We start from the raw sequence: 26,369 nt of genomic DNA, 5'->3' as shown, positions 1-26,369 counted from the left end.
ATTATATGTCAGAGGGTTGTTCTTGGTTTTGTTGTGTCATCTTGAGACATTTTTGTGCAAGTTACCATTAAATTCTTGATTCTCCTTTGCTGTGCCTGGCCCTAGTTTGGTTTGCCTGCAGCCCTTAACCAAGAGCTTGCCCTCAGCATGCAGCAGGATGCTTTGAAGGTATCTCCTTCTCAAACCATCTCCATGGAATAGGATGTAATCCTGCCAAAGCAAAGTTATTGAGGACTGTTGAAAAACAAATCTGTATTTAGCTTGTACACTTTCTTCAGCAGCTAGGCTCAGGAGCAGTTCCAGTGGTGAGGGATCCTGAATGTAGTCAGCTGTTGGGTTTAGGGGTTTGAGGTCTTCAACTCCCTTGAAGGTGGGGTTTGTTTGGCTGCAAGGCGTAGTCCTGTAATTATTATGCAAGATAACCGGAGATGTCAGATAACTCTGGTGTACTGGAGTTATCTTTTCATCACTTACTGTTTCAGGCAGAGAAATTGCCACCTTGACACAGAGTATTGAGCTCAACCATGACATGGAGCAGTAGTTCTGCAGCAGTCACAGCTACCCTTTTCAGGGCTCAGCCACTGCTTCCTGTCTGGTAGTCCAAGTTTCTAGGTTTGGGAATATTGCTGTAAGTTAGTATATGAGGGAGAAGGTATGCAGTATTGATGAGTAGATCCACACTTAAGAATGCAATGGATTACTAGATCTGTAAGTAGGTTACTGTTGCCAGAAAAAAGATCTTTCCCCAGCTGCATTGTTCTTCCTACTTAGTACTGGCTCACTGGACCATGTCACAGCTCACCTAAAAGTTCTCATCTCTACAGATCTTAGGTCTCTGGTCCTCATTTCTTGCCAGGTCAGCTAATTTCCCTTGGGATAGCCTCTCCTCTGAGATGGTGATTCTGCAACAGTTAACAAACTGAAATAATGTGGGCATATGTTTAAACAGACTTCTCTCTTCAGAATGAAAAGTATGTAATTGTTTTGTCTCCTTTTGGTGTGTATGTGTCCTCCTCAAGGAGCAATCTAACATATCTGGCTTGTTTTTTTAGAGGGACCTCTTGAAAGTATTGTTCTCTGACTGTGTTGCCTGAATGCAACTGTCTCTGACTGAACCCAATTTACATGTGGGTTGTTCTAGAGCCAGTGGATGCTATTATTTTGTTTGGCAAGGGGAGTTGTTGGAAAACTATTGCTTCCACATATTGTTAATCCTGTAGTAAAATGTCCAATTCTCTTATGTCCAGCAGTGGGGTGTCAGGGAGCCATTCCTTTCCCAGTGGGATTTTCTAGTGGGATTGTAATTCCATTTATTTTAGGGAAATAAGATCTACTGCTGATAAAGTAATAGTTTCCTTCTGTTGAAGTAGACTGTAAAAATTTGGCAGAACTTCCTCCCAGCAGACAGGAACATAACATGTGAAAATACCTAATTTTAAAAAATTTGGCATGCCTGACTCTCACCTGTATCCAATGTATAATATATATCCTATGTATAATTACAAAGACATGCATAACACTGCTGCCCTTGAAGCATGCTCTTGCCAAAAGAACAATCAAAACTTCCAAGACATAAAGTCAGCCCTGACATTTTGATTTTGAATTATTGTTCTGGCCAGATTTATTTTTTTTCCTGAGTTTAAGTGTATCCAACTTTGCTGGCAGTGAGCCAGGAAGAATGCATTTCATGAATAGCAGTGTGATTAAAGCCAGCACAGCTTCCTCTTCTATGTTACAGGGCTGTGATCATTTCAGTGACAGGAATGTCCTTGGGTGGAGCATGCCATCCTGCCATTTGTGTGGTTCCCCTGGGTGAGAGCACAGAATTTCCCCCAGTGTGGGTGGTCACTCAGATCTGTAAAAATAGGAGGAAATAAACTGCTTCTTTATTGGGGTTTTAAAATAAATTTATTAGCTATGCACTTGCAGTAATTTGTTTCAAGTTTAATTAATTTGTTTTAAATTAAACTATCTTAATAGAATTGAATAATTTTGCTTTGCAAGAACCTTTGCTTACTTGATGCTATATCCAGGTCAAATTAGGAATAAGTAGCCTGAGTATTACACACACTGCCATCCTCTTCATTCTGTTACTATGCATCATAATTTTTGCATTGTGATTGGATAGAGGAACTTGATATACACAATTGGTTTTTAATCTATGCTGTATCTTCACAGAGCCTGATGAAGCCTATTTGTTGAAAGATCCATTTGAAGTAGATTCCTTTAGTTCATACCTAAGTTTATGCAGTAAATGTTGGAGAGGCCCTGCCAAGAGGAGCTGGTTTGTTCATTTTCCACTGTTGATTATTGAAGTCCAGTTTGCATTTTCTAGAACATTTTCAGATGCAGCTCTAGAGCTCTGTCTAGTGTTCATTACCAATGCTTACTCCTCACCTGAGGAGCAGAAATAACACCTCCCCATCTGCCCAGCTGGCAATCTTCTGCAGACAGGGTTATAGGGCATCCTGTTGCAGTCCCCAGTGGGAACATTTATATGCCTTAGAAAAGAAATGAGATCTCCCTACTTTACTTTACATTAGCTGTTGAATAATAAGGAGAGGAAAAAGTTTGGATGTTCCTTGCGGTTTAAATCTCACTCTGGTTTAAGCATGAAAGGCTTCACAACTAATTTTCAAATGTTCAGAAAACTTTTCCACCAATTACTTGCATGTAACTATCCCAATAATATTCTTGTGTGTACAAGTTTGACCTTAGCAGCAGGTGCTCGAAAAATTCTTGTCCACAGAAAAAAATCCTTATCTTTTCTGAGGCTTTATTCTGAGAAGTATAAATATTTGGTTTTGAAAGAGCGCTGCTTAAAAAAAAATTATCGGCTCTTGGAAGGTGTATGTGCTCAAATGAACATACTTTGCAGTGCTACATTTCAAAATGTAGTGCTACAGAAACAGAAATATCATCCATAGTTCTGTCTTTGGGGTTTTTTTTCCTCCTTGGAGTAAGCCTACTCGTAAAAATAGAGATAACTGAGAAGTATAGATAACAAACATAAGGTGCTGTTATACAGGCACAAGTTTTTCCATATATATATATGTATATGAACAACTTGCCAGACAAGAGGCATGCATTTTTGGGTTTTCTACTTCATGCTATTTAAGGAAAGTGCAGAGTAAAATTCTTCAGAGTCTTCTCTGGTAAAAGTTGAGTAACAATTCTAGGATAATCATTCCATACTGCTTTGTTTTTTCCATGGTAATGTATTTTCACAGCAGAGCATTTGTTCCAGAATAAATACATGCAGTTAGAATTGACTGAGAGTAATTTGACCAGCCAATGTACCTACACATGCAAATGCCCAAACGTTGGTAAATGCTGAAGTTAGTGTGCAGTTTTTTTTTAAATGCAGGGTCACCTTTAACTCATTTATGACTATCAGTATAAAAGATACTAGCTCATATAATCATAATATTGTTTTGTACTTGCAGCTTGGAGATGCAAAAAGGAAATGTTTGATTGTATTTGTCAGCAATAGAAAATAATCTGCTGTTGATCAGCTTTGTCCTTCTCTTGCAGTCACAAGGACAGGGCATCTGTAGGCCACATTTTAGAACTCTGCGGGCTACATTTGGTCTTTGGGCTGCATGTTGAGCAATCCTCACTTAAAACCTACAAAGCAATTACCTACAACATGCTCGAAGATGAGACCTTCCAATCTTGTAAGATTATTTGGTGTCTGCTGGTTGCACTCTTAAAACACAATCACATCATTACATTCATCTAAAAAACCACCATAACTGCATTTATCCTATTTGATCATTGACCCATGAGAATTCTGCTTCATGCTCTTCAACCTGCTTCATAAAAAAGGATAACTCTGGAAACCAGCACTTCTTATCTTGTGTAAATAACTGTGAATGTGCAGTGTGTTAAAGCACAACAACAATAAGTGGGCACAGATAAGAACATGTGTTGACCATTTAGGAGAGAAAAGGTATTGATTTGCTTCTTTGTGTGCCCAATATCTTTGTGTAAAAGAGCAGGTGGCTATAAACACAGATGTAGGTGTATGTGTGTCTGTAGCTATAGTTAGGTTTTTTTGAGAGAGTGTTCCTGTTGGGGTTATTGGAAAACCAACTGTGTATAAAGCCTTTCTGCTTTAATCTTTTATGCACCACTCTTGGGTTTGTGTGGGTTATTCTCTCTATGCATTCACTGTGCACATCCAAGAAATGCCTTTCCCAAGTAGAAATGTCATATTTGTAAATGGTGAGGGAGGGTGTCCGTGTATTTAATTGTTTTAAAATGCATCAGTAGTTCCATAGAGATTGTCAGTTTAGGATTCTACAGGGTTTGTTTTATGGGATGCTGCTTTTTCTTTGTATGTCTTTCTGTTATTGTGATATTAACAAGAGAAAATGCTTTTGAAAAACTGGTAGTTAGTCACTATTAGAAATTGTTATTAACCAGATCCTGTCCTTATCAGCTTTTGCTGTTACAAAATATGTTTTCTTACATGGCGTTGAAAGAGTGCCTTCTCCCAAGAGTGCACTTCAGCTACAGTTTAGAGCAATCACGTTGGTTCGACTGCAGTTCTTTTTTCTCTCCACGTCTTCAGCCACTTGTTCCCGTTTTCCCCCCCTGCATTGATTCCCACAGTAAAGCAATTCAGAAGACTAAAGTGACAGAAATCTAACCCAGAGAATAAATGTACCTCCTGCTTTTGCAGAAAAATTCTGAAGTGAATACTTTGCACTTAAATATTTTGGTACTGAATGTTATTTTTTGTCTTTGTAGATCTATGCAGATTTACAGTATGTAACTTAGGAAGAGTGGTGCACATTTGCATTTAGGCTTCAAACTTTTCATGGCTATGTCTTATGAGAATATTTTTGTACTTAGTACAACTTTAAAGGAAGAATATTCATCGTACAGCTTCAAAAAGTGCTGACCTAAGTCAGGAAATATTAAGAAGTTTGAGCATTCAACTATATATAATCTTCTTTGTATGTTTGCATTAGAAATAAAATCTTAAATTCTTCAGTTAGGTTGTCTTATGTCACGTCTCTGTTGTGTCTGATCCTCTTGTCTATGTATCCTGTGCTAGTCTGTGTTGTGTGTGGCTGCTGGACTGAAAATGTTACCTGATGCCCTTTGTAAATTAAAGGCCTGTAAATTCCAGCCTACTCATTTTTATTACCTGAGTAGTCAGTGAACAGGAGGAGGCACCTCAAAAAAGCAATTTGGTCCACATATCTTGGACACCTGTCTTTGAGAGACAGGAAGTGCCCTCTGAGAGCAGCCCTGTCTGTCTGTTGCCATAAAAGACAGTTGTGTGTTGGATCAGATGTCTGGCAGGCACAGGGATAGAGTTAGGTGAGGTGAGCTGGAGAGTTAATGATCTATTAGTTCAGTTACAGGGGGAAAGATAAAATTGTTTTCATAGAGCAAAAGGAGAGAGATAACCACTAAAAACGTGAATAACATATGGCTGTAAAAAATAATGAAGTAGGGAGGAAGGGAGTTGAAAAAATGTAATAGCTAAGATTGCTTTTAGTTTTTGTTCAGAAATGCATTGTTTAAGATGTCATTGAAAGAATTTGTCGATCTTATTATTTCCAAATACTCCGATGCAAAAGATATTTTCTTTTTGAGATTTAGGATGTTGCTAATTCAAGGTTGACAACATGGGAATGGTCTGCAGAAGCATTTGCCTATTTTACTCTAATTTCTAATTTTGCGACTGATCCCTTGAATTCTGTTTCTTACACACACTGTGGTGGCAGAGGAAGTGAAGCATCTGCTTAGTAATCAACGGCAAACTATGGTTTAGACTGCTCTAGCTGTGAGTTACAGCAAAGAAGCAATTTTAGTTGTCAATGGGTTTCAGCAGAGGTTTCTTTAAATAACTTATTTTTCTCTTATAAAGAAACAACACAAATAGAAGATCCCAGGAAACAATGGCGGCAAGAACAAGAGAGGATGTTAAAAGATTACCTGACAATAGCCCAGGATGCTCTCAGTACCCAGAAGGAGCTGTACCAGGTGAAGGAGCAGAGACTGGCACTTGCACTGGATGAGTATGTACGGCTGAATGGTGCCTACAAAGAAAAATCAAGCTCTCGTACAAGCTGTAAGTACAGGAGAGAATACAATGTAACTCTTTTGATCTCTGCCTTCCAGGGGATCCTGTTTCACTTTAGGATAAGTTTTCAAGGTTTGCTAGGAGCGCCTTGTACTCTGGCCTTTTTAGAGTGAGCATCCCTACATTATTTATTTATTAATTTATTTAAGATAAATATATTCTGCTGAAGAGAATGAATCCTCTTCTCTCTGATACAATTGAATTCCTTTGAGCCATGATTTAGAGCAGTTGGCTCTGAAATGTATTTTGTCATGCAGTTTTTTGAGACAAAATTTTGCCAAATCTACGTTCAAGGTGAGGAGGATCTCTTGTCTTCTTGGCTGCCTGCTGAAATGGCCCTTCAGTGTTGACAGGTGGCTGCAATAGACCAAGAAGGGAATGTGTTGATTATTTATAGGAAGAGCAGACAGTATTTTTGTGCCTGTGTGCTGTGACCAGGTGGAGTATACAGGCTGTTGTCCTGGGCAGGGAATCAACATCTGTAAAAGCAATATCAGAGGCCTGTAATTGGCCAAACACCTCTGTTAGCAGTAGTGTATGAAAGGAGCAGGTACATCTGTGGGAGAACTGAGTGCCAGATCTCTGAGACTTCTGAATAAATCTTCTGCTTTCCTGAGATCTCCTTAGAAATTACAACTTTTGGGAAGAAAGTGATTGCAAGGTGGCTCAGCTAGAAGAATGGGAACAGGGACCAAGAAATAGGATGTCAGGGAGAATGAGTTCTACTTAAGGATACTGAGATAAGTAAAGGAGGAGAGATACCATATAGTGGTGGAGGGAAAAAGGGGAAAATTTTGATTATTCAATAGTTATTGCCATGCTGCAATGCTGACTGCTCTATAAAAGGCTAACTTTTAAAGCATTATATGTTTTTGAGCACATTGTAGGGTTTTGATCCATGTGTATTCATCAAGGAAGGGACTAATTAGTGATCTAAAAGTACTTAAATATTTGTCTTTTTAATTTTTTTTAAAAAAGTGTTTTCAGGCTCTTCATCAAGCACGAAGTATGACCCTGACATTCTGAAGGCTGAAATCTCCACTACAAGATTAAGGGTGAGAGTCCTTAATTCATCTTCATTTGGATTCTGTCTGCCAAGTTTATGATTATAGAATAAGCATAGCTTGAACTAGCAGTTGTGTCTAGTACCCTGGTACTGAATCTTCCTAATAATCTAATTAGATACCATTCAGAGGTTAAAATTCATTTTTAAAGCTGTCTCTGGTACTGTCAGATAACACTTTTTTGGGAAACTTTGACAGATAATCTAATTAGATGTAGGTTTAAATAAATATGATAATTATTTTCAATTGTATGCCTTTGTTTTCTAAAGGAAGAGTAAAAATAGGAAAGAGTAGGCTAAGGTGAGCTGCAGCTAGATGACTGTTTTTACACAATCTTTCTTCTGTGAGAAATGCATCATTAGCTGCTTGAACTGCCTCAGAAGTTTGTTGGTTTGAAAAATACTTTTCAATAATGGTGTGAAACCCCTCTGTTATGTCAAAATGGAGCAGTTCAGATCAAGGATGAAAGTCTGTGTTTAGATTTTGAAATTGTTAATGAACACAAATCTATGCTTTGGTCAGCTGTGTTCAGTGCAGTCAGTAACAAATCCATAGAAAGAACTTTCATTCACAGGTTAGTCCCTAGTGAATTTTCTTTAATAGGGAAGAAATGGTGTGCAAGACTTTTAAAATATCTATGGGGATTTCATTTATTTCAGCTGTGGCATATAATGCTTTATGGATAGCCTAAACTTTCTGTAATTAGTAATGAAAAAAAAATACATCAAAGTCTGCATGTTAAAAAGATAGCACCTCACAGCACAGTTCTTCCATGTGGGCTGAAGTACAGACTCCAGGGGAGCAGAAGCAGCAAAAATGACAGCATTTACTCAGCTCTTCCTTTGCCCTGTCCTGGTTTGTGCACAGAGCAGCACTCATAGAAGCCCCAGAGAGTAACATCCCCTCCTTCACCTGCAGTAAGAGTTGTGATTAGGAATCTAAACAATTTATGTCTGAAAGGAACTGTGCTCATTAAACTTTTAAAACCTAGTAGAAATGATGTGTGATGGAGTGCTCTCTAAAACTCATGTCTGGATGTTGCCCTCCTGACTACACCTGTTAATCCTTGCCAATCTCAATTTGTAGTCCCTTATCCATTAAGGCAAAGGGATAGTGATCCGTAAGGGAACTTATACAAATGCTGGAGGTGGGAAGAAAAATTTTGTAAGCTTAGTAGGGGGAATCAAAGGCAGTAAGGACCTTATCATGAACAAGAAAGAAGAAACAAGGCAATAGCTTCTTTCTAAAATGAGTGGAACAGTAACAGATGCTTCCTTTGACAAGGCAAGCACCAGTATATTTAGGAAATGGACAGTGTTGTTGAAGAACTAAACGTGACAAAAGTATAGTCATCTACTTGTCAAGAGGGCAAAATTCAGGCATGGTCCTGTGCTCACTTTGTCCCTGTAGCATTGACTGCAGATCTACAAATTGCTAACCAAGGTGAGAGTCAGATATGTTTATCATTTTTTGGAGGTGCTTTCCTCTCTTCACTATTTTTTGGAGTCAAGGAGCCTAATACCCTGCCGGTTCCTGATTTATTGGCATTACATAGTCCTGCATATGTGCCTAAAATAGGTGACCTGAATCTTGTCTGCAGAGTTTAGAAGGGTGCGGTCCGAGAGTATCTGTATCAGCATAAAGTGGGTGGTCATCCAAAGCCACTGGATATGAAAATTGAGATAAGAAAAAGTGGAACCCTGTGATGCTAGGGCTGGAAAGTGGTTGTCATGGAAGATGGCAAGAGAGGTATGGCTGTTACCACAGTTTACCCTTATTTGAATGTTGGAAGATGCTTGCTAATGTGCCAGCTTTGGGCATTTTGCAGTATATGCATGCATGGACTTAATGAGAAACAAAGTCATTAGTAAGCTGCCAGCCAGCTACTTAGATTTTGCACTTTGTTAGATCAGTTGTACTAAACTTATTTCTTTGCCTGACAGTATCTGAGGCTTACTGGGATCATCAGGTTAATGGTGGCTGGAGGGGGAAACAGCATTGGAGGAAGTTCTGAATTGGCCTTTGGCCTTTTCCTTGTGTGTAATAGACATGTGTGGAGCCTTCTGGATACATGAACTGCCTGTTGTACAATAGGTCATGGAGAGAATATAACAGAAATCAAACACCTGTTAAATGAAAAAAGAAGGAGAAGAAATATTTTTCTCACCAGACTAAGACTGAGGGATCACATCCTGCAGTAGACTTCTTGAGTGGGGCCATTTGGGGTCTTAATAGCAATCAGCAAGATAACTCAAACAGCACAAAGCATATGTGATCACAGTAAGTTTTATGCACATCCAGCAAGTGAGTAGGAAATGCACCTTTATAAAATAACAAGGGGTGGAGGGGCTGGGGAAGGTGGCCATGTTCTTCCTGTAGGACTTGAGTGCTGGGAATGGAAAGGGATTAGCACGGGAGCCTGCTTGAAGATGCGGTTAGGAGTAGGAAAGAGAGATCTGTCAGGTGACTGAGGATGATGTGCAGAAGCAAGGAAGAGCGTGAATGTTAGAACAAGTGAAGAGTTGTGAAAAAGCAGGATCTACATGAAAGTTTTGAAGGAGAAGACAAGGAGCCTAAGAATAGTTTAATGCAGGGCTGATGCAGTAAACACAGAGGCTATATTACGATGTAGGTCACATCCTTCTAGGATAATGCACCCAACTCACATTTCCTGATAATGAAATGATGATGAAGTGCAGCAGAGGACACTCAGAAGATGATCTTGAGGAAAAATATAAGAGTTTATGAGAGATGCAATCCTCTGAGTTGAAATCAAGTGTGCCTTCTGTTATTAATATAAATACATGTTTGTGATTTTGAAAGGGAAAGGTTTAGCTATTCTGTATTTTTCAGAAAAATTCAGACTTGTTTCATATTTTACACATCACTTTAGCTGGAACACAGAGGTGATATCTGTTCATTTTCCTTAACCTTGATCAGAACACTTGAGAAATTATTCTTGGAGTTTTCATACTAGTCAAGGAGAAAATAGCCAAGCAGCACTGAATGTATATTGAAGAAATTGTCTATTTGTCATGCTAACTATTCAGTATGGTCAAAATAAAAACAGTTTTCTGTCAAGTAAAGCAACTAGTGATGATAGTATGATAGTTTCCAAAAGCCTGAACATAACTCCTCATCCAGAGAACAGATTTCTCTTTGAAGAAAATGGAGATTAAAAGCATTTTATTTCTGTCACAGAAAATACATTAGCCAGAAACTGCAAGCTGGAATGTCCAAGTATCATTCACAACCCCCTACAAAGACTGAGTAAATCACTAGTTATTTTAGAAATGTAAAGCATTTTAAGTCTCTTGTTGAACTGCAGAAGCTGCTGATGCTGAGCACTTTTAGTTACTGGCATACTGGGAATCATACTTTTATTTTTAATTATTTTAAATTATTTTTATTTGAAGAATATCAGCAAGTAGGAAGTCTAAGGGGATATGGATAGAAAATGTCTTGGAGGCCTATTTTGAAATTAATTTCAGTTAAAGTGGTCTAAGTTCATGATATTAGTATAATACATTTTTCAAGAGTTGAGCATCTGAGTAGCTTATAAAAACAAGCAAGAATGTTACAGAGGTAGATGACAGAAGTGGACTGTTAGCTTTTCCTTTTTTCACCTTAATGACTGGAAAATTAGAAAGCCTAACAATATCTGGCTAGTATGTAGAGTGCAAACGAGCCAGCTGTAGGTGTATAAATGCCAAAATCTTGGACTCCACACTTGAAGTAGGCATTTGTCTCTGTGGGTGTGTTGATGATTAATTTGTGTTTAAGTACATTCATTTTTAGATGATTCCTAAAACTTTGTTTCATACATTTGGGAAATATGACATTGAAAATAATATGGAAGATTTTTAAATTTAATCTTGATTCATAAATATTTTGTAAATATTAATCTTGATTAATCTTTAATTTAATCTTGATTCATAAATATTTCGGCTGACATCTCAAATAGCAGTATTAAGGTTAAGAAGCAATTGACCATGCAGATTTAAGGAGAGTAGGGAATATTTTTCCCAAGACATTTTTATTAAATAGACACCTATATATGTGATTCTCATTCTTTAGTTATTGTTGTCTTTGGATTAAATAAGTGTGAATTATATATTTAGAGATCCAGTGTCTGTAAAGCTTTAAAAGAATGGATGGTTCCTAGGGAAAAAAAGAGTCCATTTTGTCTTTTACAGTGCAAATGACTGAACAGCTTCCAGGAATTATAAAGTGAAAATATAATAAAAATAAAAGTAAACAGGCATGTCCCTGTAGGACAGTTGGAATGCATGCTTAACAAGTGAGAAGTAAATTACTTGTTAAAGTTCTCTCAGGTTTAATAACACAGTGTGGTATCAATACAAATAAGGAATGTGATTTAATCTGCTTGTGTCCCTTTAATACTAAAGCATGTTGCCCATAGACATCAGGAAGAGATAAGATCCTTTTTTTTTAATGTGTGTCAGTAGAGCAATTTACTTTTCTTCTCTCATCTGATGTAGTGCATACTTTAATTGTTTAAAGCCATGTGTTACATCGTTTAACAAGAGGAATTTTCTAACTCTTGCTTTGATTTAACACACAAGGTTAAGAAGCTGAAGAGAGAGCTCTCTCAGATGAAGCAAGAGCTGCTGTACAAGGAGCAGGGCTTTGAAACACTGCAACAGTGAGTAAATGAAAATAGTAGAAACTGACTTAATTCAGTCACCGGGTTTCTTTTCTTTGGCATTGAATTGAATCTGTTTTATCTGAGAGAATTATTGTGGAGAAAAAGGAGAATCTAATATCTCTGTTAGAAAATGGGAAATCTATGGAAATGGCAGCCCTTCTGTGCAAGTGTTAACATAAGAAATTTGTCTCCCCTCTTATTTTTTTTTCCCCATGGTGTAGCTTGTGTTGCAAACACGCAGAAAAAAGGGCAGTGGTCAAGGGACCCAAGGACAAAATTAGCTGCTTTCTGTGTCAGATTTAAATTTTGTTTTTAATTTTTGAAAAAGTACTTAGGTCTTTCTTTCCTCTTTCCCCACCCATGAGCTCAAAAGAAAGAGAAAGGTGCTGCTCTTGGAGGTACAAATGGTACACAATTCTGCAGGGCTGGAATTTAGTCACAATTTGAGGATTAGAGACCTGCCTTTCTTTGTTCCAGTTGCTGGGATGCCTGGTGTCCAAAGGGCTGATGCTGAACCGGGTGAGCTTTCTGGGTATTTAACCAGTTAGATTACTAGGGAATTAATTTTTTCAGTCTAAGAACTCCCTGCTGCTCCTGCCTTGCAACATTAGGCCCTAAAATACTAAATATTACTGGAACTGTCACCATAAAGAACTTGCTGCACAGGAAACCTTGCTAACAAGCGTGTTTTCTTGAGTAAAGTGAAGAGGAATTTATTAATGCTAGCTGTTTTCCACATTGTACCGATACATTAAGGATACATTTCCACAGTAAAATGCTGAGCTGCTTGCCCTTAGTACACTGGTTCCAGTAGCAGAAGCAATCCTCAGCACATTAGGAAGATGCCAGTTAAGTCTCTATCCTCCTTCATTTTGACTAAAACAGAAATGTAAGATTTGTCTGTTACTTAAATATAGACACACCAGCAAGGATAATTGATTGAATTTAACCATGAATCAGATCTCATTTGTAGTAAAATTTAAAAGAAGAAAGACATATTGATTCTAAAGCTTAAGGTAATAAAAACTCGTGCTGCTGTCCCAGGATTAAAGGTTAGCCAATCATGCTGGTTTTATTATATTAATTCAACAATGAAGAATTGTTTTAAAGCAGCTTGCTCACAAGCCATTTTGATAGGAATCCAAAGCATGTTTCAGAAACTGTCAACAGCATTCCACAGAAACACAATGGACGTTTGTTTTTAAAATTCAGTCAGCCACTTTCAAACAGTACTAATCCCATTAATTTAAAACAGGATGATGGAATATCTTATATATCAGAGATCCTTCTTGTCTATCTTAATTATATACAGAATAAAGCAGTAGCAATTTGAATGTGGCATGTCATATTACTAGACAGCATGTGGTGTATTACCCAACCGTTCATTCATGATCCCAGTTGTTGGTGTATCCTGTATCTATTTGACCTTAGCAACCTGGTAAGTTACCAAAAATTGAGAGTTGTCAGACAGTAAGTGCCTGCCTATAAAAGAGTTCGAGGAACTTTCAAGCTAAAATAAATATGTCCTTGAATAGGAATGATTGCCAAGTCACAGAGGTAATTTCCTTACACAAATGCAGTTTAGTTTTCTCAAAAATTGGAATGTAGGAGAGGAGAACAGACATGCTTACAGCTTTACAGACTACTTTAGAACTTGGATATTTTTGTGGCTAAAACTTTAAGAAAAATAGAATACAGTTACAGGTGTTGTGTGCAAGTTGCTGTTCTTGCTGGGGATGCTCATGATCACTTCTGGTTTGTTCACTCCTCACTGACCAGGCTGTTAACTTCCAGCAAAGATGATGGATGATGATAAAAAACAGAAAACCAATTGTATTATACAAGAATTTATTCTCTAGTAAATGCTTGATTTTTATCAAGATGGCTGTTGGTTGGTTTTCATTTTTGAAGCACAGCTGCAGTCATTTTCATGATGCTATGAAATACTCTGTTAAACTAGAGACCAGAGAAATGTGTTTACAAACTGTAGTTCTTGAAGGAAATATGGAAATACTAAAATGAATCATCGTTTTATCTCTAAGTTTAGGATAGCCTTTTATTACTTGCAGGTTTCAGTTTCTAAAATCATTGGTAGTTCAGGAATTTAAGTTCAGGAATTGTCCAGTCTATGACATATGGTATCAATTATCCAGAGATTTTGTGAATAAAGAGAGCCTGGTGACTGGCTGAGCAGAACAGCTGTTCCAGACAGTTAATGCCCAGGATTAGAGTGAACTAGAGGGAAGCGGAGACAAGAATGGTGCTGGCTATGTTTCTGCTCAGAAAGGCTGATTAGTACCAAGAAGCCAGCCTGTCTGCCTGTGTCCCATTGTGGGTTTGGGTGGAAGAAGACTACTTGAAATAAATTCTGCTTCTGTAAGGAGCACAAACAGTTATTAGTATGAAAGGTGTATCCAAAAGCTGCTTTATGCTGCAGAGAGTTAGGGTTGGAATGGGAATTTTGACAGTATTGTCAGCAATAACTCTGTGCTCCCTGACATTTTTGCCAAGGATTAAATTGTATTTGAATGGAGATTTCAATGTCATTTTTTCTTTCCATGGCTGTTGAAAGAAACAGTATCTCACCTCCTTCCCTTCTGTTCTCTAACTCAGCTTCTGCCTGAAGTAGAACGGCAGAGACATTAGTATGATTTTCTCTATCTGCTATTAATATTCTGTCTTTCCACAGAATTGACCAAAAAATGTCTGGAGGCCAGAGTGGATATGAGCTTAGTGAGGCCAAAGCCATCCTGAAGGAGCTGAAGTCCATCCGAAAGGCGATCACTTCAGGCGAGAGAGAAAAACAAGATTTAATGAAGGTATTTTGGTTGGTTAATGGAAGTTTTGTGTGGATTTGTTTTAACATGACTCACTTCCCTGGTGATAAATACTTCACATTTTATACTTTTAAGGGATTCTCAAAACTTTTTGGGCCAAACTAGTATTAAAATTAAGTTTCAGATACAGAAACTGAAGCCTGTGACATTCCTAGTTCAAAAACTGCTCTGTGTCAGAGAATATAGATTTTTTTGGAACTTGAATTAAGGTACAATGCATATGTTACCTCGAAAGTAAAATTTAGAATATTAAGTGGACAAAATTGATATATTCTGAGATGCCTGACCATTTTGTAAATCAATGAAAGTTTTCTAAAATAAATTGTCCTATTTCCATACTTGAAAGCAGATTTCCTTTTTAGTTTTTTTTTTCTTTTCAGCAAAACTCATAATTGCTTGACAAATTAAAAAACACAAAGTCCTAAAACAGACAGAAACCCAAATGAGTAGCTTTTACATTTTCACAGGTGTTGGTCATCCTTAGTGTCACCTATGAATGGCTTGATTAAAAGGATGGGTTGCTTAATTTGAAATAAACCCAGAATTTTTATCATTGAGTCTTTTTTGTAAATATCTTTTGGAGATAAACTGGTATAAACATGGTAAAGTGCAAAGGAACTTTAATGCCACTTTCTTTCTCTGATTCCTGGACAGAGTCTTGCAAAGCTGAGGGAAAAATTCAATGTTGACCAAACCACTGAAACATCTGAACCAGACTTGAGTTCCAGCTCTGTAAACTCACAGCTGTGTTTTCCTAGACAAACTCTGGATACAGGGTCTCAGACTGACATTTCTGGTGAGGTGAGCTTTTTTCATTTTGTCCAGTGTAAAGAGAAGTTGAAGAAGAATGCTACTGTTAATGGAATTGGAATCAAATGGCTGTTTGCTGCTGCAGATAGCATATATATGTGTACTTGTTTCACAGAATTAGTTAGAATCACTCACGCTAGAATTACTTTTCTGTTTTTTTGCCCTTGAATTTTAAATCAAGATTCAGATAAACTTTATACATCTGTCACAAAGCATTTATGAAAGTCTCATTTAGTCAAATAGTAGCAGTACAGTGAAGATCAGGAGAGGTGCATAGGATATTTTTTTATTTATCTATAGGGTATGTTTCACCTTACAGACCTATTAAATGTGAAGATGATTTTTTTTTAATTTTCAGGAAAAATATATCAGAATTTAAATGCACAATTTCGTTTCACACGGCTGAAAAACTGTTCATGGAGCTACTTAGTGATTAGTGTTCAGTGATATAGTAAAACCTTATTTCACTGATACTATATTTTATATACACAGAAGGCTGTTTATTTTTGATACCTTCTTTGACATTCTGCAAGCTAAGGTTGTAAGAAAGAGAGTGTACAAGGTTTTCCAGACAAAGAGCTTGTCTATGTTTTGTAACAAATTTCTTAAAGTCTAACTTTGAAATGCACTGACATAGTTCTAAATTCTGAGTTCAACAGAATTCATAGTAGATCAGAATTTTCAGTGCAGTCGCTGCAAGAATTCTTTGAAAAGTCAGAAGGTAAATTCTTTGAAAAGTAAAAGCTCTGGCTTTACTGTAATGGAATATCGGCACTTGATGGTAGAGTAGCTAAAAATGTATGAAGTGGCTCAGAAGAAAACAGCACTGTTTTGTACAGCTGAGTAGATGGGAACTAGGCATTTAAAAGGAAGTGTGGGGCTGGCTGCAGGGGCAGGGTGGTACTTTTATTTTTCTTTAACGTGTAATTTTTCTAGCATCTGCCTGGGTTTAGTTGATTCGTTTAAAACCTTTGCACGGTAACGAGGCTACTTTTTTTGTTTGGTCGGTTTTGTTCCCTCAACAGATCGGAGCAAGAAATAGGTCGAATTTAGCAGAGAAGGTCAGACTCAGTCTGCAGTACGAAGAGGCCAAGCGAAGGTAACGGGGGCGGTGGGAGCGTGCGGGGCCGGGAGGCGCCCGCTGCCCGGGAAGCGGGGCAAGGAAGCTCCTTCTGCCCGGGAAGCTCCTGCTGCCCGGGAAGCTGCCGGTGCCCGCGGGGCAGGGAAGCTGCCGGTGCCCGGGAAGCTCCTGCTGCCCGGGAAGCTGCCGGTGCCCGCGGCTCCAAGGCCGGGCTCGCAGCGACATCCAGCGGGCGGCACCGCTGCGCGCCGTGCCGGGGACTGCAGCGCTCGGGAACGCTGCGGCTGTTCCTTAGTGCTAAACTGGATGTGTTGTGAAACAAAATTAAAACGCTGACAAATTACTGGCTGTTCCAGGATTAAGGGAACAGAGTGAGCTGGCTTTCTGAGGAAAGCAGTCACCAGCTTATTTATGTCCATTATATCCTTCTTCAGGATCATAATTTCACTTTACTGTACCACTGAAGGCTCATCATTTTTAGAGTTACTTCAGACTTCCAGTGCAGATTTAGTAGGCTTAATTATTTCTTTTTTCCCTTGGGACTTTAGATAATTTAAAAACTTGTTATCACTATGGGTTGGCTTTTTTTTTCATTAGTTTAATTTGAGGAGAAAAGAAGTCAGGAACTGCTCCGCTGATGAATGTGGAATGCCTTTCAAATAAAGTTCTGTGGTGCTTGCCCGTGGAAGTGGTGCCATCTTGATGAATTGCCACAGCACTGAAAAATGGGCACCAGGAAGCAGAACATTCAGGGTTCAAATGACATCTTCTGGTGCACCAGAAGTGCTGCATAATACTGGGGCAAGATTTACCACTGGAATAGTACTCTTGTGTGGTGTTATTTTCTAATACTTGTCAGCAAATTATGTGTCAGCTATTCAGAAGCCTTATTGCTTTTTTTGTGGAGGTTCTTTGTAATTTAAGGGAAATAGAAATCTAAGTACTATTCCAAACCTAAAGTTTTGGGGTTTTTTAAACTATGAAGAACTAAACAAAGCAACAAAAGTTAAAAAATAGTGTTCTTCCCCAGATGAAAACTGTGCCTAGAATGACATTTCATCTGAGATTTAAATATTATTTTAGTTGGAAAACTGTGGCATGATCATTAAAAAAACTAGAAAAATAAATCTGCAAGTTAAAAGTACCAAGTAACAGCTTAGTTGTTTTTAAGTTTTAAAGGCAGGAATCTGCATGACTGGTTTTTTGCCTAATTTCAAATGTATACTTCCTCCTACAGGGTAGTAGCTACCATCCTTACCAGTAACAACAGTAATCCTTTATATGCTCATCATGGATCATAAAACCTCGTTGTATAATCAGCACATTCATCAGAGAACACCAAGGCTATTGTGCTTGTTCAATATTGAACATGTATGATTTTGGCTCAGAATCATCATGCACATAACGTTAATTGTCAGGTGGTCACTTACATGGAGATAGGTGGCTTTGTTTCTCAGGCATCATTGATCCAAAACCTGATAACCCTATGTTCTGACTGTGTCTTGATACCAAGAAGTCCCAGCATTGCATTTTATCTTTCCTTTGTAGGAACAAAAAGCTTCCTTGAAGGAAGTCAGTTTGCCACTTCTATCTTGGGGTGTGGGGGAAAAGAGAAAAAAGGAGAAACAGCACAGTGCTCATAGTGTGGAGTATTGCAGCACAGGATCTTTCTTTCTCACAAATTACTTAGCCAAGAATGTGGGTTGAAATTTCAATGTATGTGACTTGGAATAATGAAGATACATACCAGTTTGCACATGAAGTTCAGTGCCTAATTATACCCCTTCTCCAAGTATTGTGGCCAGTGTAACCATCACTGTCATTTAATAAGTGTTGACCATCTTCTCTGAAATACTAAATGTGCAAATTCTCAATTATTTTGTGGTAAAATAGCTAAGATGAAGAGAGGATCTTGTAAATTAATATCTCTACTTGAAAATTATCAGATAATTTTGTACATTGCAGATTTTACATTGCTTAGCCATCCGAATGTCTTGAAGAGGTGGAGTGTTCATAACTATGCTGAATTCAGTTGCAGTGGTTATTCAAAAGGATCTGACACAGCATGCTGACAATCCTCTCCTGATGTAGTGAAGATCTGGCTAATATTCCTTTTTGGCTTGTTGTGGCATCCCACCCTTAAGGGGAAAAGAACACCCAAGATTCATAGTTGCCCATGGTAGAAAAGAAATTACAAAAGTCAAAGAGTCAGCAAAAACTTAGGAACTTGTATTAGTAAATTATACAAATGGCCTGGAAATTGGGATATCAGTCCCTGACCTCCTATTATAAACAAGTGGTGATGGATTTTGAGTAGAGGGTAGGATGAAATTGGAAAGGAAGAGAAAAGAAGAAAGAGAGCAAGGAAACAAACAAACATCACCAGCCCTGGCCCTAGCATCAGTCCATCTGATGGGGCGTCCAAGGGCCTGGGGTGCCTGTGGGGGTACCTGTTTATAGCCAGGCTTGCCCTGCCTGCAGTTACATTTCTCACTTTCTATGCAAATTAGCTATCATGAGCAGTGTGTTCTTCCAGACCTTTCTGGAAATGGATTGAGGGCTTCAGGAGCTTTGGTGGTCTTGATCCCCCCCCCTACTGCAATGGGAACAGCAGTGGCACAAACTCAGACTGTTGAGTTCATGTCTTTTCTCTTTAGGTAGCTACTGTTGTATTGCCTTTTCCTTTAATTTCATACAAGAGCAATGCTTTTGTTTTAAGATTTGCTGCAGTGAGCACCTTGCTGTGGTGCATATTCTTTCACCATGGCCGTGCCTTTTCTGAGGAGCCCTCAGCCTCCCACAGCGTAGGAGAAATCCATCATACTCGTGAATGAGTAAAGCATGGTGCCACTGCTATGTTAGCAGACAGATTGCTTTCAATAAAGCTTTTAATAACATTGTGACTTCTACTTGAACTGGAATAGGAGCAACTAATTTTTAATGCATATGCATGTGGCCTGATTCTCTGGCATAGTCTGTGTTCTTGTGAAACAAAACCTAAAGTAGGGCCTTGAGGTATAAAATGCTGTTATATCCTGATAGGTTTCAAAATATTGTATCGCTTCTCTCTTTCCTGGGCTTTGTGTGCTGTGCTGGACTCAAGTAAATCTGCTTTGTTTTATTTTAGCATGGCTAATTTGAAGATTGAACTCTCTAAGCTAGATAGTGAAGCCTGGCCTGGAGCACTGGATGTGGAAAAGGAAAAACTGATGTTAATCAATGAAAAAGAAGAGCTTTTAAAGGAGCTTCAGTTTGTTACACCACGCAAACGGACTCAAGACGAGCTAGAGCAGCTAGAAGCAGAAAGGAAGAGGCTTGAGGAAGAGCTGGTGTCTGTGAAAAGCACACCCAGTCAAGAACTTGCTGAAAGGTAAGTGGTTGCTTTTTGCTAATATTAAATGCTGCTTTCTGCAGTCTAACCTTTGTACTCATTGCAGACCCTGAACTATGCCTTGATGGACTGTTTTCCTTCAGTGACTGCTCTATGTAGGTCTTAATTAAATTTGTTATTAGCCCAATGGGCAGAGAAACAAAGAAGTCTTCAGTACTGTGAGAGAATGTGAACACCCTGTATCTGCTCTGCAGTATCAGTTGCTCTGCATTTGTTAGCAGCATGAAAATGCCTGTGACAGATGTTAAATAACTGAGGAATGTCAACACACCAGCGGGAAGGCAATACATCATTCACTCGTTTCTGATAATAGCTGTAAACTGTTTGAACTCAGGTTACAAAGATTATCTTGATTGTTGCAACATCTGAAGCCTTTCATTGTGAGTTTTATTATGCACAAAAATGCAGCAAAAAGGGGGAAAATCCCCGAAAGTTCAGATGAGAAGGATAATTGCTGCAAAACTTTCCTAACTTGGTGCTACCTAACTAGTAAGGGTAGCTACTCTCACAATAAATTGTTTTTAGATGTATTCAGACTTTGAGAAAATCAAAGCTGACTGTCACAGATGGACTTTTCATCAGCTCTAAGTGGAAATAAATTTAGGGCACCTCTAGCCCACATAAAATGCAATAAACACAAAATGTCATTGTGTGTATCAGTGTAGTATACTGAAGTAATGCAATCAGCATTGTGTGGCTTTCTTACTTCCCTCTACTAGGAAACACCTGCTGTTGCTCCAGTGTGCTGTATGGCCAAATTCCTGTTATAGGATTAGAAGCTGAGTCCTAAATTCTAGCTGAGTAACAAGGAAGTTTTTTGCTTAGGAAGTACAAATGTGTGTTTTATGCAATATTTTTAAAACATTTTTACACTTTATAATAGTTTAAATTGCAGTATGTTAATAATCCAAATGTGTTTTAGAAGAGGGGAACTATATTTTCACAGGAGAAGCTGCCTGTCTAAGGTAAATTAAATCTAAGGTTTTGATAATATGCTGTTGTATAGCTAAATCTTGACTCAAGCTATAAATAGGTAGCTGGTGTCTGAATTTTGTGGTTGGGATTTGCTTTAGTGCAAAGTAAGTTCTGCCCCTGTTTTCCCATACATGTCAGGTGCCAAACTTGGAGTACCAAGGGCAAGTAAAATTGTCTCCCATTGTCAAGAAGAAATGAATTTTCAATGTGTAGTGACCGAATGAGTTGTTAGAGCTTCCTTTTCTCCTCTCTCTTTTCCTCAAACTTTTTTCCTTTGATTTTTAATCCTGAAAATTTGGAGTGTTTGGGCTTTATTTCCTGAAGTTAATGTACAGTATGTTGTGCTCTGTTGATTGAGGTAGCACTTACAGTGGCTTCTGGGTTGCTTTTTTGTTATTCCAGTGAGTCTCCAGTGAATTTCTAGCTTCAACTGTTTATATTAAAACTGTCTCCTTTGGTGACTTCAGAGCACATAAATTCTTTCACATGAGGCCATTTTGAGGATTATTTCTGGTTTGTCCACTATAAACATAAAGTGAATCTTGTTTTTCAGAAGGATTCAGATGATGAAACTTTTTCTAAAATGTTAATTTAAAAAGAATACATTTAATTGTACCAGATCAATCAGCAGGATTTTGTTTCTTGGAGATGAGGGAGATTCTCCTCTCTGTTCTCAGTAGAGGAGCCATGCCATCTTCAAAATATTGTGCTATTGTTGCATTACCATTTTCTTCTATGAGGTTTCATTAATGCCTTCAGTTTGCAGTGTCTTCACAGGTAATAATAATGAAGCAGCAGCATAAGAAGCTGTGGATTATGCCAGAGCTTAATGCAATGAGGATTCTTTCATTTGGTTTAGTGGTTTGGGTTTTTTTATTTCTAAGGGGAAAAGAAACAGGAGACGTGCTCTGACTTAAAACAAAAACATTATAGCATAGCCCTGGGTTATTTTGGTGCAGGATGCTGAAATTGCCACTAGTAGATGTACGTGGATTCAATTTACAGAAGGAGAGTGTAGATCATAACATATCAACTTCAAAAAGGCAGAGACAGGGCATACTCTGGCTGCTTTAAGAAGCCTTAAAGCAACTGTGTAGAAATAACTGGATTGTGAAACTGTTGAGAGCTACTTGGTACTTTCTTGCCTCTGAGTTCCATTATTGCTTTAATCCTTGGCAGTATCTCCCAAGTAAACACAGCCATTTGAACAGGTCCATGATTTAAGTACTCGATTGTGCTGTTGCCTGCAAAATGGGCACCTGCTCTTGTTCCTGTCACAAACATGTCCACCTAAGTCTGCATTGAAAGGTTAGCTATGTGCACTTTACCTTTTATATGTATTTTCTTTAAATATTCACTGCACCTCTCAGCAATGTTACAATCTAAGATCAAAAGAGAAAGATGTCTCACTAACACTGAAGTCCCTCCTGCAAGGAGGAACAGATTGATTTAAATAGAAGTGGTGCAAACAAGAGAGACAGAGAGAGGCCCGTGTCAGAACAGATTACACAATGGTTTTTAAGGTGTTTACACAGAGGTTTGTGGATATTGTAGTTCCTGCTTGTGCTATAAAGAGGGAAGGTTCATTGTCTGAAAGTTTTGGAGCTGGGGTTGTTGGGGTTTTTTTCCATTTTGCTGGATGTAGGATGAAAAAACTTTACCTGACTCTCAATTTGTTATGAGATCATAAAATTACTTCCTGCATTTCCTCAAGCTTCCACAAGTGATTCATCACTTGGCTTGTGTTTGAGATTTGTGACTAGCATCTTTCTGACATTAGCCTGCAGGTATTAACAATTGTATTTAATTACTAGTAGATCAAATTACTTCCAGGAAAGAATTTTTTTCAGGTGCTAAATTATAAGGACTTCATTCAGAGCAATTCTTAAGCTTTTATTTTTTTTCCCATCTTCTGCCATTAGTAGTTGAACACAGAGCAATTTCTTTGCCTCCTCCTTGAGGAAAAAATCATAGCGCACTACTGAAAAGCCACAGAAGAGCTAGTGAAGAGCACTCTTGCTTGGGAAAAGCAGGATAGATTAGGCTTTACAATAAGACAGAAAGCATGGATAAATAGTAAAATTATTGGAAAGAGTGTCTGATACTATAGATGAACATAATTCCTGGTGTGGAAACCTGTGTGCATGTCTTCCACAGAATGAAATACTGCGTATGCTTTTAACAGCCTTAGCAGGTATTGGCAGATGAGCACATCACTGCAGTGTGAGAGCACTGTGGCGTGGGCAGTGGAGTGGAAGTCACACCCTGGCTGACCTCGGGGTAACTTATTCACCTTTGCATAACCCACATTTGCTCGCTGAATAAGCATGGGTGTAAGCAAGTGCTTTTCATGCTTTGCTGAATCAGGGACTTAATGTACTTTGCTGGTATCTGATGTTCAAAGGGAGTGAATTCTGAGCACTCTTGAGTATCTAATTCAGTTAATTCACTTTGTGTAAGAAAGCAATGGTTGATGCTTCTTGTTTCTCAGATTAGTAGCTGGAGAGCTTGCGATGTATCAGTTGACTGAGCAAGGCCTAGAGGAGAAGGTAGTAATCCACAACTACAGGAGGATTTTAGCTGAATCCACTGAAAGCAAGCAATTTATTTAGTGTAAATGGAGTGATAAAAAGGAATTAAAAGAGGAGGGGAAATCACTCTAAACCTTAGTGAATCATTTCTCCTATCCAAGAGGAATAGGAGAGTTCCCCATTTTGTGGCTTTAGAGCGGTTCTAGATAACAAAGCAGGAGGCAATAAATCCTGCCTTCTCATAAAGGTGAACTTGATGATGAGCATTACAATGCTGTGGGGCTCTGAGGTGCTGACAAAGCTGTTGGGAATGTAGAAATCTCGACCAAGGACTCCTAAATATGGTCTGTAATCTCAGAACCTTTCACTGAATGATGCTTTGATTTGCTGTGCTTTATCTCTATATAAAGATTCTGAAATTAAAGGGAGTGCTTTGATTTTAAACTTCAAGTTATCAAAAATAATACTGGTATTACCGCTATTGGTGTTCTTTTGGTTTTCCTGGTTTTGTTGGTTGGTTTTGTTTGATTTTTTTTTTCCCTGGAACTATATTAAGTGAGGAGGGAGTCTGCAGTGTGGCTTTTAAAAACTGCATGAGTGCAGATCTTATTATCCTGAAGTTGCAGCTATTTTCCCAGTGCTCATTTGTTACTTTTTTATTGGGGGCATGTTCCCCTTGGTACAGTGTGAATGTCCCAACCCTGTGCTTGCTTGTACACTCAGCAGGTTTGTTACAGTTCTTGGTATTCTGCAGGTAAAGTCACTCTGCTGAAGCAGTTGGGGTTTTATGATCAGACTGAGAGCTAACACACTATTTTGGATTTTAGTCACTGGCAACCTGATAAAAAAAAATGAGGGATCTTCACTTTGTTTCTTTTTTATCTATAAAATGTTCTAGCCTATTCTGTAATGCTTTCCTAAACTAATATGTGCATATTTTTGCAGATTAAAATTGGAGGACAGAAGAAAAGAGTTGGTACAGAAACTTGAAGAAACTACAAAGTTAACTACCTATTTGCATTCACAACTTAGGAGGTGAGACTGTACTGCATGATGTAAAACCTGTTTTGTAGTAGATCTGGATGTCTCAACTTCATTCTTAGGCTTATCTCTTAGCTGGAAGCTCAGCAAAATATATTAAAGTAAAAAAATGCAAATGTAATAGCTTAAAGTGTTTTGTCACCATGCAAACCTGGTGTACTTTTATAATTTCAGCAAATTTTCCAAGTTGATAGTTCTGTTATCGTTCAGTAAATATATTTTAAGTGTTTAGAAGGGCCTGCTTGAATTACTTTTCCTGACATTTTTTCCCAGCAGTCCTCCAGAACCAAGGCAGTGGCACTCAGTTTCTCTGGCCCAGCAGGACTCCCTATCTGCTGTTATTAACAGGACAAGACTGCATGTTCCAGCCTTTGCCATAATTTACATAGTTGGATTTACTGTGCACATGGAGTGCGTGTTGTCACGTAGATGGGAAGCAGTTCTGCTATAAATTGTCTATCTGGCATCTTTGCAGGTGCTTGGGCATAGGGTGGGCTGCACGACTTGCTCTAGAGGTGGCAACACTCCTCTGCTATCATAAGCTCCATCTTGGGGATCCCTGTGCTGTCACATTGACCACACAAGCACCCACATCAGAGTGGAGCAGGTTTCCAGTGGGATATAACAGCTGAGAAAGCTGCTGTTACTGCCAGGCCAGCTTGTCAAATCTGCAGCCTTCTCCAGAAGAAAAGGGGTTTAGGCAGGTGGCCAAAGGCTGGGTAAATTGCCCTGGTAGTGTGCAGGTTGGGCACACTAAGCTAAGCCAGGTATAGGTGCTTAAAAAACATAATGCCCCAAGCAGCCTTTGGTTGTGATCTTTACAAGGCAGATTCAGTCAAGCTTCCCTCTCTTTGTTCTGTTCTGTGCTGGTTTAGTTCAGTAACATCAGCATGTGTTTGTGCTTTGTTTGCAGCCTCTCAGCCAGCACGTTATCTGTGTCTTCAGGGAGCAGTTTGGGATCCCTCGCATCCAGCCGGGGATCGCTGAACACATCAAGTAGAGGCTCGCTAAACTCGCTCAGCTCCACGGACCTCTACTATAACCAAGGCGAGCAAATTACAGATTTGGACTACCAGTACAAACTTGATTTCATGTTGCAAGAAAAAACTGGTTACATTCCTTCAGGGCCTATCACTACTATTCATGAAAATGAAGTGTCCAGTTCCCATGGGAGACTCGGTTACAGTGACTCTCCTTCAGCTGCAGACCATCCCAAATTGACTGAACCTCCCAAATCTGTGACATCACTGTCTTCCAGATCCTCTCTCTCCTCCTTGTCCCCGCCAGGCTCCCCTTTGGTTTTAGAAGCTGCATTTTCAGTGTCAGCTCAAAACTCCCCTCTGCATCACCTCACTACGGACTTTGAAGACTCTGACCTTTCAGGTGATTTTGCAGGCATTAGCTTCTGCGAGAACCAAATATTACTGGACTCTGAAGCCAGAGCAGGATCTCAGACTCCTACAGATGATAAAGGTCTAAACGTTAGGCAGCCTCTGCCTTCTCTACACGAAGGAAGTTCAGGTAATTAAAAAAAAAATAATCTAATGTCAAATGTATGTGCAACATGAAAATTAACAGCTGGCTCTTGAAATGAGGAGGTATGTTGTGTAACTGAAGAGTATCTGGATCAGCATGCACTTGCATGTTCTGAGGGATGTTACCTAACTTCTGGTTTTGGCTGCAGAGAGCTGCAATCACTCTGATTCTGTCCATATTTTTCAATAACCATTTTAGAAAGTAAGTTCACGTATTGTAATCTGTCATTAAAACAGTAACACAAAAACCTGAAGATGGCTTTTGAAAGCATGGAGGATGCATGCTGTTCCCTAGTTCTATCAGGATGTATGGATATAGAGCAAATACCCTC

General features: G+C 38.7%; 1 protein-coding gene across 1 annotated transcript in view; it reads left to right on the top strand.

Moving 5' to 3' along the window:
- The window catches only part of WWC2 (WW and C2 domain containing 2), a 94,524-nt gene that overhangs the window by 40,647 nt on the left and 27,508 nt on the right, over positions 1-26,369 (top strand). The window contains exons 3-11 of the mRNA XM_054294955.1: positions 5,888-6,091; positions 7,082-7,158; positions 11,754-11,833; positions 14,526-14,655; positions 15,328-15,474; positions 16,509-16,582; positions 19,692-19,934; positions 24,407-24,496; positions 25,416-26,023. Coding sequence (XP_054150930.1) covers positions 5,888-6,091; positions 7,082-7,158; positions 11,754-11,833; positions 14,526-14,655; positions 15,328-15,474; positions 16,509-16,582; positions 19,692-19,934; positions 24,407-24,496; positions 25,416-26,023 — 1,653 coding nt within the window. The remainder of the gene's footprint in view (positions 1-5,887; positions 6,092-7,081; positions 7,159-11,753; positions 11,834-14,525; positions 14,656-15,327; positions 15,475-16,508; positions 16,583-19,691; positions 19,935-24,406; positions 24,497-25,415; positions 26,024-26,369) is intronic.

Source organism: Melozone crissalis, unplaced genomic scaffold (genome assembly GCF_028551555.1).
Source record: "Melozone crissalis strain CALT ecotype California unplaced genomic scaffold, PUWL_Pcris_2 ptg000006l_1, whole genome shotgun sequence".
NCBI classification, from domain to species: Eukaryota; Metazoa; Chordata; class Aves; order Passeriformes; family Passerellidae; genus Melozone; species Melozone crissalis.
The sequence above is the reverse complement of the archived record's forward strand: the minus strand, read 5'-3'. Positions and strand labels throughout refer to the sequence as shown.